A 15,554-nucleotide genomic window follows, 5' to 3' on the forward strand; every position below is an offset into this window, starting at 1 on the left:
TTGTAGAGTAAACATCATAAAACAAAAGAGGGAGCATATGTTTCACGACTCATTTTTGGTGCTGGTGTTGGTTTTCTCTCCCCTTGGACTTTGAAACTTTATCCTTGATGCCCTTGAACTCATAATTGTGTTCATGAGCATTGCTTTTCATTGGTGGGGGAGCGGTATTGCTGTGTAGACAATGATGTAGATGAGTTCCGAGAGAGAGAGAGAGAGAGAGAGAGAGAGGACTTGGACTACAATGACTATAGAGTACACATGATGAAACTTGAACTCCCTCCTTGCTCCATACCCATTTGCATAGCTTCCCTTAGAGTGAGGCTAATGGAGGCAAGGTTGGGGACCCTTACTTCTCCATAAGAGAGGATTTCAAGAGCAATAGCATTACAGGTAGAGTTTTGAAAGCCAAAATACCATGGAAGTTGCATACTTAACACCCCCAAATCACTAACTTGAACTACACCTTTACAATACTTGAAAATAGTTGATGACATAAAAAATGAATCTAAAACATATCAATGATCCATAAAAAATTAACTATTGCATAAAAAACAAAATATTTCCATTATTGGATCACTAGATTGTGGATCCCAAAATTCACCCACTCTCCACAATGTCTTATAAAAGGAGGACTAGAAAGAGTGGAGGTTTAAAAAATTTGGTGGCAAATAACTATTGGTCATTTTCAGGGGCTTCAAGCAGAGGCTCCCCACATAATGAGGGTCACTCTCAGAACTAGTCAGTGGTTGGGGGGAGTCAAAACCGGTGGGGAACATGTGAAGGCAAACCTCTCCAAGTTCATGCTATGTCATAATATTGTCAAGCATCGGCAATATGACGTGGCTGGACGATGACATGGTAGAATTTAACTCCTCATCATCATCATCACACGCACGAAAATGCCAATGTTATCACTCTGGACAAAATTTCACCATACTCCATACCATGCTGTGGATTGGTGTTTCCAACACGTGCTTGGAAGGGCATGCTTTCGTTTCATGCAGCATTCGTTTCCATTGTTGACGGCAGCGTTCGTTTCCATCATCAACGGATATCGAAGATGAGGGAGGGCAACAAGGAGCGCGTCAACATTGCTGGAGGGTGACGTGGCCTCAATATGCCATGTCATATTGCCGAACTTCGGCAATATGATGTGGCAAAACTTCAGCAATATGACATGGCACATTGAGGCCACATCACCACTTTGACGTGGAGGCACAGCGTTCGTTTTGCTTTTCAATCATCAACGGCGTTCATTTCCATCGTCGACGGTATCGTCGCCTGCCCCGCCCCCCCCCCCCCCCCCCCCCCCACCCCCCCCCCTTCACGTCTTGTGCGCTTTAGTTTCAAAAAAGTGAAGGTTAGTGTTAAAATCAAAATATTAGTGTTGTTAATATTATGCTAAAGAAAATAGAAGGTTAGTGTTCAAATCAAAAGATTAAACGGTTCCTAAAATAACATTTTATAACTGGAGGAATTTCCTAGCCTTGGTGCATCTTGTATCTCTGGCTACAAAACTTCAAGTGAGATTTTTGTTCTATTTTTTTTTCCATTGCTCTTTTTGTTTTTAATTTGCAATCCTTTGTTTCCTTATAGATGGCTAATGCACTCTCAAGCTCCTTCTCTAGCTACTTTTGTTTTTCTACCACTCTATCATATGATATTATATGGTTATGGGTCTACTCTAGTTGCTTCATATCAAATCTTCCTTTTCTTTTTGTGTCTCCTTCTAAGCTTTCTCAACTTCTTGATCCTTATTTTATTTGTCTACTAGCTCTGCTCCCCTTTTCATTTGTTTCACTCTTGATCTCTCTTTGTTGTGATCTTCTAGTGTCCAAGAATGTGTCTAGCATTTCTTTTGCAAAAGAATCCAATGGGAAATTCAAATCTAGCATTTACACCTCAAATGGCTCTTAAGAGAGATACATGTCTCAGGCATAGGCATATTTGGAAGCTACACTATGTTCTCCATATTAAACATGCTAGACTCTACTTTTGATTGAGAGGGCTTTAAAAAAAAAACCACAACGGTGCCTTTAGATTAAACTGTTGCTATTATACTTGATATTATTGTTGTGTGTGGGCTTTTAAAACATTAGGCATCTCTATATCTCCTTGTATGGGTCTTATCTAGTTGCTTCATATCTTTTGGATCAAAATCAGATCCTCCTTTTCTTTTTGTGTCTCCTTCTAAGCTTTCTTAACTTCTTGATCCTTATTTTATTTGTCTACTAGCTCTACTCCCCTTTTCATTTGTTTCACTTACTATTCTTAGAGGCTTCCTTTTTATTATTTAAAATGAATAGCTTCTTGATCTCTCTTTGTTGTGATCTTTTGGGCATAGGCATATGCTTCTTTCATAAGTTTGGAGGCTGCTATCTTGGTGGTGCTAGATTTTCCTTGATTTTATATTGCAATTTCTTGTGCTTTGATCAAAGAGATATTTGGATGCTACACTATGTTCTTCGTATTGAACATGCTAGACTCTACTTGTTATTGGGAGGGCTATTTTTTTAAAACCATAATGGTGGCTTTAGATTAAATTGTTGCTATTATACTGTGTGTGGGCTTTTAAAACATTAGGCATCTCTATATCTCCTTGTAGTTGGTACCTACATTTGAGCTTATGATGACTCTCCTCCACCACTATTACTTCCACTCTATGTGATCTAGTTGCATATGATGTAGATGAATAACTTGAGTGGTTAGGTTAGGTTTTGGGTTGGGTTAGATTTAACCGTGGTTAGTTTATGCTTTTGTACAAAAGGGCGTCTTGATGTCTTTTTTTTGTATTGACCACCATAAGGAGCAAGGAGTGACGTTCTCTCTCTATCTTTTATCGTTTTTGAACACTTACATCTCTATGCATCTCTCTCTCTCTCTCTCTCTCTCTCTCTCTCTCTCTCTCTCTCTCTCTCTCTCTCTCTCTCTCTCCGGTACACTCTGGCATATACACACATACTAAAACACACTCATGTATAAATACACTCACGTCTTGCAGGCATCTTTATCCTCCCATACAGTAGTAATACACATGTCACCTCTCCTCTTGAATTTAAACTCATTTGCAATGTTGTATGTTACACAATGGCTTCATCAACCTGATCTCAAAAATCTTGTCAGGCAGCAACAACCAGACGTCGTTAACATTTCTCAACCGACATTGTCCAAGAGCACTGAAAATGCAGGGCCAAGTGAAATTGTGTCAAATGTGATACAAGGAACAAATGTAGCAAGCTCCTCTAATCCACAGAGCTCTCGAAAAAGGGTTGTCAGGCAATCGATGGAAGAGGAGGACGAGAACTTTCCCTCTCTACCGAAAAGTTTTGGGAGGCTAGTGCAAATTGAGATGTTGCAAGACTAGTTGTCCTCACACTTTGTCGATGATGTGAGACTACCACCTGTACCATTGAACAGGATTTGTGTGAATCCAACCATTCAAACTACAGACGACCATATATTTGGAACTTGAAGAGCTTCAATAGGCACGATTATGTGCCATCAATGGGGGAGCTCATTGTTTCTGAGACTTTTCCCGGGGAAGCCCCCGCAAAACATAACCCTAAGGACCCGAGATGGAGGAATAGGTTTTGGTGGCAACAATCGAATATGTTTGATGAAAAGCTCAAAGAAACACAGAAGTGGGCGCGACCACAAGTCATTAAAAAATGGGCAAACCATGTTGGTACAGTGTCCCAATGGCACTGTTGTCCCATTTTGTTTTTCATGTAATATTTGTGCATGCCTCTAACATTTAATTCATAGATGTTATTTCTTTAGCTCAATTTTTCTTAAAGTTTTCCATCTTGATTTGTAAGAACAGGATGACTTCAAGAAGATGATTCAAACAAAACGAGATGATTGCCTAAGGAAGGGGAATGCACAGAAGATGAGGAGGAGGTGTACCAGAATTACTTGAAGGAAATAGAGGTGATTTTCACGAAAAAGGGGTACACATTCGTAACCATTGCAAATCCTGCAAATGGAAAGGACTTCTTTGATGTGGTATTTAAGTACCAGGATTGGCATGAGAAGCAACAACAACTCACAATCAAGAAGCTACAGCTTGTTTCCCACTCTAGCTTGCCTCCAAATGAGTAAGTTTCATCTGCTGTGCAAAAAGCGCAAGTTGGTTCTGGTAAAGTTTGAGAATGCAATGCATGGCTGCTCTGCTTTTGTAAAAAGGGTAAGTTGGTTCAAACCATTTCTAAAGGAGAGAATGCCCATGAAGTCCGCACGGGTACCATGCGGATAACTTGTATTCCACATGTTCTTCAACAGGTACGTGTATTGGCATCACTTAATAACCACATCACTTGATATGAAGTGCAAAATAGAAGAAGAGAAGCCAATCTTGCGGGAGGTTCACGTGAAAGGAGTATCAAAGGGAATGATGTCCCTAAAAGATTATTTGAGCGATTGCAAAGCAAAACACTTCGACACTGCATTTGTATTGTGGCAAAAAACAATGCGGTCTTTGGTCATAGCATCGCCACATCTCATATGTAGAGCAAGACGCGCCATGTATAGGTATGCTTAGAACATAATATTTCATTCCATGAGCTTGTACACTAGGTATAGGTATGCTAATAAGACAACTTCTGAATTATCCTATTTATTACCAGGTGGTGGGTTTTGATGAGGGACATAGTTTCTTTCCTCGAGCTTCGCTTTGGGTACTAAAGATAATAAAATTTTAGGCTTGGTCAAAAGTTAGACACAATTTTATGATTTTTTATTTAGGGGGACACAATGTGAAGGTGTGACCTAAGTTAGCTCATGGTGGGCTCAAACTTTTTAGAACCCAGTGGGTTTCAAGGCATGGGATAGCTGCAAACTATTAAAACCCAAACAGACTAACTTATGAATTCACAACGGATTTTCTTTTGTTATTAAAAATAATAAAAGTTAAAGCTAACATAAAGAATGCTAAAACCTATCGTTTGTTATTAAAGGTAATAAAAAGTTAGAGCTAGCATAAAGAATGCTAAAACCTATCATTATTTAAGTAGATTCTTCGTGAGCTTTAATATGCAATATTGGATCATGGATGAGTTTGTGCAATGTAACAGTCAATCAATAATATTTTCTAATGTGTTGAACTATAAATAACCATCTTGAGGGTGTCTATGCCTAAGAATACTCATCTATTGTTTTAGATAGCTTTTGTTTTAGTGGGACACATTTTTTCCCCAAAGATCAAACAAAGGACGAATAAAGGCCTTAGATGGCTTCCCCTTTTGTGGCTTTGATGAACATGCATGCTCTTCACCTTTTTCCTTGAAAACTATAAATGTCCTTTCAAGTTTCTAGCATCATGGGGATAATACTCCAATAATGAAGAAAGCTAGCATCCTTAAAAAAGAAGAAACCAAATATATGGTACAAGATGCCATGTGCATAACATACTTTGTTTGACAACAATAAGCGATATAAAAGGAGACTTATGCCTCTCTTAGCAAAATTACCAAAGTATTTACTATTTGTTTTACATGGATCATCGAGGATGGTGTTTTTTAAAAGGTTTTAGGGTAATGTGTGTAATGAGAAAATGAGAGAGAGAGAGAGAGAGAGAGAGAGAGAGAGAGAGAGAGAGAGAGAGAGAGATTCGTTATATAACTAATAAAAAGTATTTTGATAGATTGTTTGTTGACATGATTGGATGATTCAATTAAGAGCAATAAGATCAACATCCATTTTAAGGAGTTATATAAATATTCAAATATATAAATCCAATTGGGTTTTGATTGTTCAAAGGAAACGAGACATTCCAATACAAGCATCACTAGACAATGAGAGAAATTTCATCATCATGTCTCCTAGATGGTTTTCGAAAGAGCATCATTGCCACATTTTTAATGCATTGTTTCCTTTATCACAAATGTTGAGGTGTGGATGCTTCTTCTATTTTTTGATCCTTGAAAGCCACCATGGGAAATTTGAAATAGAAATACCTCGAGCTTTTAAATAGTCCTTTAATTTAGAATATGGGAAGAAAACTCATGATAATGTTGGTTTAGTCATTAATTCAAATACTAAAATACTTCTCACTAAAAACGCAACCTTGTTAATGAGTCCCAAACAAGACTACTTAAAGGCAAACTTTATTGTGAAGAAAATACTTCTCGCTAAAAGTGCAAGCTTGTTAATGAGTCCCAAACAAGACTACTTAAAGGCAAACTTTATTGTGAAGAAAAATGCACATGAAGATAATAACACATTATCATCTTTTCTAGTCATGGATTTATATTTTAATTACTATGTTTTAGGGAAAATGTAATATACTCATGTCAACTTGAGGATTATCTTTAAAAGATGGTTAATTGCAAAAGCATTCAAAATATACAACATGATATTCTACTATACGGTTGTGAACAACCCAAAGTCTTGCTTTCCTTTAATCAAGTTGTCATTTACGAGATGACCAACCTGAAGGATATTCTAGTTGCAAAAGAAACTTTAATTTACCCCACAATTTAAGGACCACGAGGTGCACATGTTCTTGGGAAGATGGAATGATATAAACACAACTTAACCTTTTTTATATGGAATTTTTTATAATACTTGTACTATAGTAACTTTGGCCTACCTTTGCAAAGGAAAGGCCTTAGTGATATGACAAACAACGTGCATTTTACTTTTCTCATCTCTAGAATATATCCCCCCACCCCCCAAAGAAAACATTGCCGAAGAAATCAAAGACATGCCATCCTATTCCTCTTGTTTTTCTTTTGAGCTCCATTGTCCTTACAAGGTCCTTGTCAAGACCTTGTAAGGAGCTATTAAGTTGACAAACACAATAGGTAGAATATAAGATGAACAATAAAGACAAAGAAGTTTGAGTATTTAAACTCTTGTGTAAGGGGTCTCGAGTTCAAATCCCACTCACCTCAACCCTGATGGACATTCTTCATCCACCTATGGGCGAGAACCACGGCCTCCCCCTGCTCTCAGTGCGTTGAGCTTGGAGAGGAGCGACATCGTCCATTGATCAACAAGATCTTTACTCAAAAAAGAAAAAAGGGACCAAGTGCCTACAAGGAACCTGTGATGAAGCTATGACCTAGTTTTTGGCCACAAATTTAGAATGGTTTGTCGGAGTAATTAGTGAGGGATAGCTAGTACATCACATGGCAGCCATGTGGCCATTTGAAAAGTAATAATATATCTTCTACGAGAGAGAGAGAGAGAGAGAGAGAGAGAGAGAGAGAGAGAGAGAGAGAGAGAGAGAGAGAGAGAGAGATTCTTAGTATTTGAGATTGCCTCATCATGTGGATCTTGGTGTCGATGAAGCTTGTGGGATCTTAGAAACCATAAAACAATTGCTCAAATTTAGGCGAATAGGACGACGAAAGACCCAATTGCTACCGCACTTTAATAAATATCTCTCAATGGTAGTGAAGGGATCTGAGAAACTATCAAACAACATCTCAAAGTCAAGTACACACACACACACACACACATGTACGCACACATTTTTATGTATTTATGTATGTACATATCTATCACACACAAACACATCTCAAACTATCAAGTACACACACACACACACACACACACACACACACACACACACACACACACACATTTTTATGTATTTATGTATGTACATATCTATCACACACAAACACATCCACATAGATAGATAGATAGATAACATAAATACATAAAAAGGTGTGATGAGAGAGACAAGGAGAGGGAGAGAAATCATTAATGCATGCACGCATGTACAAATATGCACACATGCATGCATGTATCACTATAAGAGGGAGAGGGAGAGAAATCATTTGAATGCACGCACGCATGCATACACACACGCACACAGACAGATTCTTAGTATCCACTTGGTTTGAGATTGCCTCATCATGTGGATCTTGGTGTTGGTGAAGCTTGTCGGATCTGAGAAACCATAAAACAATGGCTCAAATTTAGGTGGCTAGGATGAAAACTTGCGAAAGACCCAATTGCTATACTGCACTTTAATAAATCTCTCTTGATGGCAATGGGATCTGAGAAACTATGAAACAACATCTGAAAGTCAGGTGGGTGGGAAGAAAGTTAACTTGTTGGAGACCTAATTGCTATTGCTTTTTGTATAGATTGTTGTAGCCTTGTTATAACTATAATCCTTGTCTTAAAGCATTGCTTTTTGTATAGATTGTTGTAGCCTTGTTATAACTATAATCCTTGTCTTAAAGCATTGAAACATTATTTTTTAAAATATGTATTTATAAAATTTTTGGAGGATTTTAGCATCAAATTTAATGCTTCAAAAGTGAAATTAAGAGCATATTCCCACGTGGGGAATGATTTGCCACCAAGCACAACTTAGTTTTCCTTTTGGGCATGAAGTTCTCAAGTTGATTGCAGTGGCAATATATAGGCACAATATTTAGAAACCTTGTGAACAAGCTCTAACTTGGCCATTTCCACACTTGGGTAGAGAAAAGGGCTACCGATTGCAAGCGGTGTGAAGTCAACTTAATAACAAATTGCCTCTTAGGCTATTAGTAGCCCACATTGGGTTCGAATCTACGCACTCTTCCATAATGGAGGTGGAGGTGTTGGCCTTGGCATTGTAAGGGGCTTTATAGCCACGGAGTTTTTGTTGAAAAGTCCACCATTTTCCACTTTTTGGGGGCAAGGAGGGGAGTCACCCCCGTCCATCTCCCTGAAAATGCGTGAATTATTTGCGGAGATCTCCACGGTCTACGCCGGACGGGGAGGGGAGTAGCCCCCGTCCATCTCTCCGCGAAAATGCGGAGAGGTGTGGTGTTTCATGCTCAATGTGTGTAAAGGCCCTGATTTCAGCACCCTCTCTCTGAATGTGTGTAAAGGTCCTAATTTTCTCTCTCAATTAAAAACAAAAAACACAATAACAAATAAATTATTAGCAATACAGATAAAATAATAATAATAATCCACTGCCTAGTCATCCTGGATTATAAAGTGGGACAAAACTCACAACTTCTTCTGAGTACGAACTCTTCGTGCAGAGCCTGCTAGGGTTTTCGTCCGTTTCCTTTCCTGCTGTGCTTTGCTTCACTGCCATGGAAGCTCTCCTACCCGTTGCGCCCTCCCCCGATCTGTGCTGCCGCCTTTTCTGTTCCTCCCCTTCTTCTTTACCCCGTCCAGCATCGCTTCGCTCGCAAACCCTGAAACTCTCTGTTCGGAAGCATCGATCTGCGCGTTCACCCCTTCTCTCTGTGCGTTGCTCCAGCAGCAGCCAAGGTCCCCGGAGCAGCAGCAGCAGCAGTGCCGCAGGCGGATGGGACGATGAGGACTTCAAGTACCTTGAGGCTCACGTTGTCGAAGCAGGTATCATCATCGCTCTCGAGAGACCCATTTGAAAAGCCACCTTCTCTCTAAATGGCGCTTCTCGCTTTTCTGAACTTGTATCCGTTTCCAGTGAGTTTATTGCCGTCTCAGGGGCATCTTTTCATGACCCTCCTTAATGGCGGTGAGGTGGAGGTCGACCATGTCGTACCTCCCAAGGGTGGACTTCTGTTCAGATCACGTAACCCCACAATTTTCTTGAAGATTGTATACGAAAAGGAGCTTCTGTTGCCGATAGTTGTCGGTAGGGGTATTTGAATATCTCTGCTGTGTTTTCCTTCAACTGAAGTTGGCTATGATTGCCGTCCCAATTCCTGTATAAAGGCATTCTCTAACTCTGGTGCTTCAATAGGTGATATGGCAATTGGTATGCTGATGAGTGCCCTCCACGGAGAAGAGAACGTGGTAAATCTTGCACATGTTTGCCTCAATTTGTTACTAAATGAACTCTTAATGAGGCCTTAACTTGGTAATGTAGGAGTTTAACGATAGCCAGATTATTGTGGATGGCATATTGAACCAGGTGAGACCTAACCAGTACCACCTCATGAGGGACCTTTTGGGAAGTCTAGATTTCCAGGTGAGCCTTCTTGTTTTCATTACTTGCAGTGGCTTTGTACACAGTGTTGAAAGGTTTTGATTATATTGCTCCAATCTTGTTTCTTGATGGGATTTGTGCTCATCAGGTGCTAATGGTGAGAGTGACTGAGCGTGTTGTTGATACTTATGTTGCTCGCATTTACTTTGGAAGGGTACGGCCCCACTTATTTGAACACACATTCTTCATTTGATGTCTTATGATTTTTTGGTTGGGGTTGAGCGTTTGTTTTGATGACCTGAACAAAGAAGTACCGCTGGCCGTTATCTGTGCAGCAGCCTGCATGTGGCTTATTTGCTGGTTGATTATGAAGTTGGGTTCTCTTGGTTGGTTTTATAAAAAATGCTTCTATTGGTGGTAGGGTTCTTTGTGTTTCTGTAGTTGGATCCAATCTGAGGAATGTTGTCCCCTAAAGAATTCAAGGTTACACACTTTACTGGACGAGATTGGAGAAGTGTTGGCTTCCTACTGTGTGCATTGACTGTGGAATGTGAGAGAGTTCTGTTGGGGTTCTGCTGTCAAGGGCTGCAGAGTCCTTTGAAGTTGCCTTCTTTGTAGGCTGCCCCCTTGTGTTTATCATGGTGCTACATCTTAGCTTGCCTGTGCCTCTCCTTCAGTCTTCAACTTTCATATTCTAGCCTTAGATTTAATGGCCATACCTTTAATCCACATGTTTGAACCTTTAAAGTCTTTTATTGCCCTCACCCTACCAGCCAAGCAACACATGGTTCACTATGTAGTATATGCAGGTCATGTGTCAATGTATTGGCATCTCATTTGTGGATTCTCTTTTAACTGACCTGCTATTTGTATTCCTTTTACAGCCAGGTGAAAAGGAAATGCAAAGCGTTGACGCTCGGCCTTCTGATGCGGTGAACTTGGCTGTCAGATGCAAGGTAGGATATTGACATTTATGTGGCATTGTAGCACAAGTCTCTGATACACGACATACACATAGTGGATATGATCTGAGATGCAATTTGTGCTGGTCTCAGGTACCCATCTATGTAAACAAAGATATAGTATTCAATGATGCAGTGACACCTGTTCATGCTTCCCCTCAAACAACAGCAGAAATAGCCAGTTATGGAGGCATCACCTCTAACTTAGACCGGTGGGTTACTGTTGTTGTATCATTCCTGTCAAAGGTCAAATCCTTCATTATCTTGTTCATCCAAATTTCTTTCTAACAAAGATGGTGATGTCAGACCGGAAAATGGAAGAGATCCTGTTGCTGAAGAGTTGATCCTTGTGAAGAACATGCTCCTTGCAGTTGTTGAAGAGCGGTACTCTGATGCAGGTTGGCATTTTATAATATCAAATGGGTTGCATGCTGCAAGTCTAGCAGCAGTAAGTCTTCAAAGAACCATCTAATCATTGGTGATGATTGTTTTGTGATGAAGCTCGTTGGCGGGATGAGTTGAACAGCTTACGAAATGAGAGACGACGGATTCGTCAGGTATGGTTTTATGCCTTGCTAACTGTCCATATCTGGAAGGTGGTTTGGGATTTTTTGGGTTTTGTTGATTTGAAGTTGTTTTGTCCTTGTTCTGCAGCAGCTATGATGGATACAAGCATTTTTCCATTCTATTGGATACAAGCTCCACTCACAGGACTGGGGTCAGGATGGTGCCCCTTTGGTTTCAACATTGACGTATGCTTATTGATTGTTCTATTATGTAAATCAGTATTGATAGTTGTGTACAAATGTAAATATGGATGGCGAATCATTATATGGAGAATGTGAATATTGTAAATATATTTGACTCTTGAAGGGGTGGTGTTAATTTGATTTCATGACAGGATAGAAGTCATTTTATCCTTTCTAAGATAATATGGGCATTTCAAAGTGAGGTCATATGGTGAACTAACTCCTAAAGTGCATCAATGTACTCAATCTTACTTGCATCCACAGCTATGAACCATGTGGCGATCTATCAATATTGCCACTGATGTTTCTAGAGCATGAGATGAGAACCCACATACGTCTCACACTATGGGATGAATGTCTTTTACTTGCCACTTTGGGGGGAAGGGGTCTTGTGAGGAAATGGATGAGTAGTCAGCCCATTCCTTTTGCCCTTTGGTTGATGGGTCTTCTTTTGTGTTTCCTGAGGCTTCAGCTTCTTTTGTATGCTCTTCTGACATTGCTTCTGTGTCAGTTGCTGCTTCTTATTCTGAAGTTTCCACTTCTCTTGTTTGCTCCTCTGACACTGCTTTCGTGTTAGTTGTTGTTGCAGCTTCTTCCTGATTGTGATTTGTTCTCTATGCCAATTATGTTTGATCTTGCCTTGTTGGAGCCATGCTCTTCCTAGCAGCATTAGGTATGATCCATCATTTCCCATGCGGAGAACAAGAAACGCAAGAGCTATAGAGAAGTAACATTTGAAGAGGGTGACTTTGTTTTCTTGAAAGTCCCTACAAAGTCGGAGACTCTCAAGATGGGAAAGTGTCAAAAGCTTTCTTCTAGATATTGCAGTCCATTTGAAATCCTTAAGAAGATAGGTAGCTTAGCATACAAACTTGAGTTGCTGGTGGAGAGCTCTTAAGTACATCCTTTTTTTCATGTTAGTAGAATTCGAAAAATAGTAGATCATCAGGATAATGTAGTTACTTCTGACATTTTGGTGGAACTTATTGAACCACTGTCTATTCCACATGAACCCGAAAGGATTCTTGGATTTAGGGATCGGAACACGAGGCATATTGTGTATCGAGAGACACTTATCAAGTGGAAGGATAGAGATGAGGAAGCGTCCACTTGGGAATGCTTGAGTATGCTTACCAAAAACCTTAGTTTGTTTTTGCATATGAAAATTCTTCTTAAGGGGGAAGTAATGTCACATATCTTGTAACCAGCATAGGGCTTGATCGGATATGGAGCTTGATTGTCGGAGAGCGATCGGTGAGAGTGGCGGGGTTCATGGGTGAGGTGCCCAGGTTGAAGGACTACGCATGGTCAGGTAAGTGTGGCTAGGAAGGCCACTACATAAGCTTGATAGTGTGTTTTCTTATCCATAATTCCTCTATGGCTAAGTGGTGAACAAGAGCCTTCCTCTCCTCCCTCATCTTGGTGGCTATGGCAGCTACGTGGGTAATGTAACAAGGTAGAGCAAGCATAAAGAATTAAGAAGATAAGGGCTTTTAAGAGACCATATCCAAAAAACCTAGAACTACTTGAAGATTGTGATATCAAATGGGTACATAAGACAATGGACCAAGCAGAATGAAGTAGAGATATGATAATATATCAGGAATGGGAATATACAAGATCATCCCTAATGTAAGTGCATCTCTTTCCTTCCTACAAATCATATGCTCTTACATCAATGTCTAACTTTTGTATATATGTTGTGTATTTTTTTATAGTAGTACAGGGTCTTGAATGCAATGTGGTATGAGAGAATTCATTTTTGCATCAAACGTGTGGATTCAAAGTGAACAACCCAAGATTGTGGAATCATATCAAATTTTGAGCAAGAGAATCAAGCAAGTGTGCGAGATACCAATAGTCTCATCAACAAGCTTGATTACTGTGGAGAAATTCAAAACATCTTGGAGGTTCAATTAACAACTTCAAAAATTTATATATTGAATGTCAAGTGGTTCAAGTGGTATGTAGAGGTCCTCGTGCAATTGTAATAAAAGAAGGCATCCAAATGGGTTTATGGCAATTGACTCTAGCAAGTGGGTTTATGAAAACCAACTCTCCCAAGGTTTGGCAAGATGAAAGACACATTTGTGCTACCTTAACATTGTGAAAAAGTATCCATCAAACAAATTTAAAGTGAAGGTTCTAATAGACATTATTTCTCTAGATGCAATTAACACTCTTCATGTTCCTCTAGCTAGGTTGTGTTTCATCAGACCTAAATGATGCTAAGTGTGGCGGTATGTCATATAAATTTCTCTTAATATTTATGTGATTAACACTCTTCATGTTCCTCTAATTAGGTTGTGTTTTAACCAGACCTAATAAATGATGCCAAGTGGTGGTATGTCATAACCGGACCTAGCCAAGTGGTGGTATGCCATACAAATTTCTCCTCGATCCAAGAAAGATATTTCCAAATAAGGAGGTTCCTATAAATATGAATACATTTCCTTAAGTGAACCAATGGAGGCCTAAGGATCTTCATTATTATTTATTTTAATGCTCATGTACCTCATCTTTTACCCAAAGGTTTTTTAAAATTTTAAATATCTTGTAAATGTTGTATATTATCTTTCACATATAGCTTCTATTTTTTATGTTTAGTATTGATTCTTTGTGATGGAAATAATAATCTAGGAGCTACATACGTAATCTTCAACTCCACTCATGATGACACACAGATTCTAACATATATAATATGGTGGATGGATGCAAGTTGATAACTTGAAAACAAGGAAGACTTATTCCATCGGAGAGGTATTCTTTCCACCAATGAATCTAACACAACGATTCAAACCACTTTGGTCAACATGTGTAAATGTTGCAACAAGTTTTTGGATAGTGAAGATGAGAATTATGACTACAAGCCTCTTCTAAAGCTTGTCATCTCTGAGGATTAGATTCATGTCTTCACAACCATGGTGGCACTCTTCCATAGGATCTTGGAGCAAGGTTTGCAAGATGGGATGGGACAGAAATCCTCCCCATTCATGCTTAGTGCGCCATCTCTTTCAGTGGGTGCACTTTGAACTAGGAATGGCACTCCTCCGTGGACGGATCAGCTTTTGTATTGCCCATAGTCACACGACCAAGAAAGAGAAAACCATATAGGAAGCCTAAGAAGTATCTTCTCCCCATGGAGATGGAACTTCATTGGCTTTGGTATGTTGAGGGGCCATGGATTCAATAAGACCTACTCTAGATAGTGGGAAGCCAACCTAAATAAGATCATCATTTAGGCCAAAATAGTGGCCAAAAAAGGTGATGAGGAGCCCACAAGATCTAAGCAAGCTAAGCTCTACGGAGCTGACACATGCAATCTCAAAAAAGTCAAGGATAAGGTAGAGAAGGAACCCAAACTCAAATAGTTCTCTGAGCCTCTCAAGAGAAAGAAGTATGGCAAGTGCTTGAGTAGTTTAAGTCCTGCAACATTGGGGATCGAGTAGTACATAGTAAGAAGTCTCAAAAAAGCATAGACAAAGATACTCGTGTGCCTCTTTTATGATGGCCTCGCCAAGGTCAAGTAAACTTCACTATCTGTGGTGAAAAAACGTAAGCTAATATTTCTTTCCAAATACCTCACGCTTGAGTAAGAAGGATAATTGATCACCTTGGTGGTCAAAGAATTTTAGGATGTTTTCCTAAAAATACACTAGTACGAAGGAAATTCCCCAAGAAGGAAAATCTCTCATGCTTTAAATGCAAAGAGAAAGGGCATACAAAGAAATTTTGTCCTTTGAATGGAGCTACAACAACTTCGGCGCCTAGTCAAAAGGCACCACCGAAAAATTTCATACCGAAGAAATCTGTACACATTACAGAACTTCATGGTAAATTCTCTGAAGTCAATATTACGCATCTTGAAGGAACCCAATGTTCAGATTGTACTTTCATTAAAGACGTTTATGGTCCAAATGAATTATTTCGTGTTTATGGATCATTGAAAGGACATCGGGTTCATATTTT

The 15,554-nt window shown here is 39.4% G+C and overlaps 1 protein-coding gene across 5 annotated transcripts; it reads left to right on the forward strand.

Annotated features, from left to right (window-relative positions):
* Positions 1-8,961: 8,961 nt before the first annotated feature.
* Positions 8,962-11,768, forward strand: LOC147605591 (bifunctional nuclease 2-like). Of its 5 annotated transcripts, none has more exons than XM_086793175.1 (10): positions 8,962-9,318; positions 9,410-9,580; positions 9,689-9,741; positions 9,815-9,916; positions 10,023-10,088; positions 10,759-10,830; positions 10,930-11,048; positions 11,143-11,234; positions 11,338-11,393; positions 11,491-11,768. In XM_086793175.1, exons 1-10 carry the CDS (start codon positions 9,051-9,053, stop codon positions 11,497-11,499), a joined length of 1,008 nt encoding a protein of 335 aa, XP_086649301.1. In that variant the 5' UTR covers positions 8,962-9,050; the 3' UTR covers positions 11,500-11,768. The 5 variants fall into 5 exon arrangements, with proteins under 5 accessions (XP_086649301.1, XP_086649302.1, XP_086649303.1 ...); XM_086793176.1 differs by having other exon boundaries at positions 11,494-11,768; XM_086793177.1 differs by having other exon boundaries at positions 9,833-9,916.
* Positions 11,769-15,554: the final 3,786 nt, after the last annotated feature.

This window comes from Cibotium barometz, chromosome 59, assembly GCF_041138505.1.
Source record: "Cibotium barometz isolate CiBa-2024 chromosome 59, ASM4113850v1, whole genome shotgun sequence".
Taxonomy (NCBI): domain Eukaryota; kingdom Viridiplantae; phylum Streptophyta; class Polypodiopsida; order Cyatheales; family Cibotiaceae; genus Cibotium; species Cibotium barometz.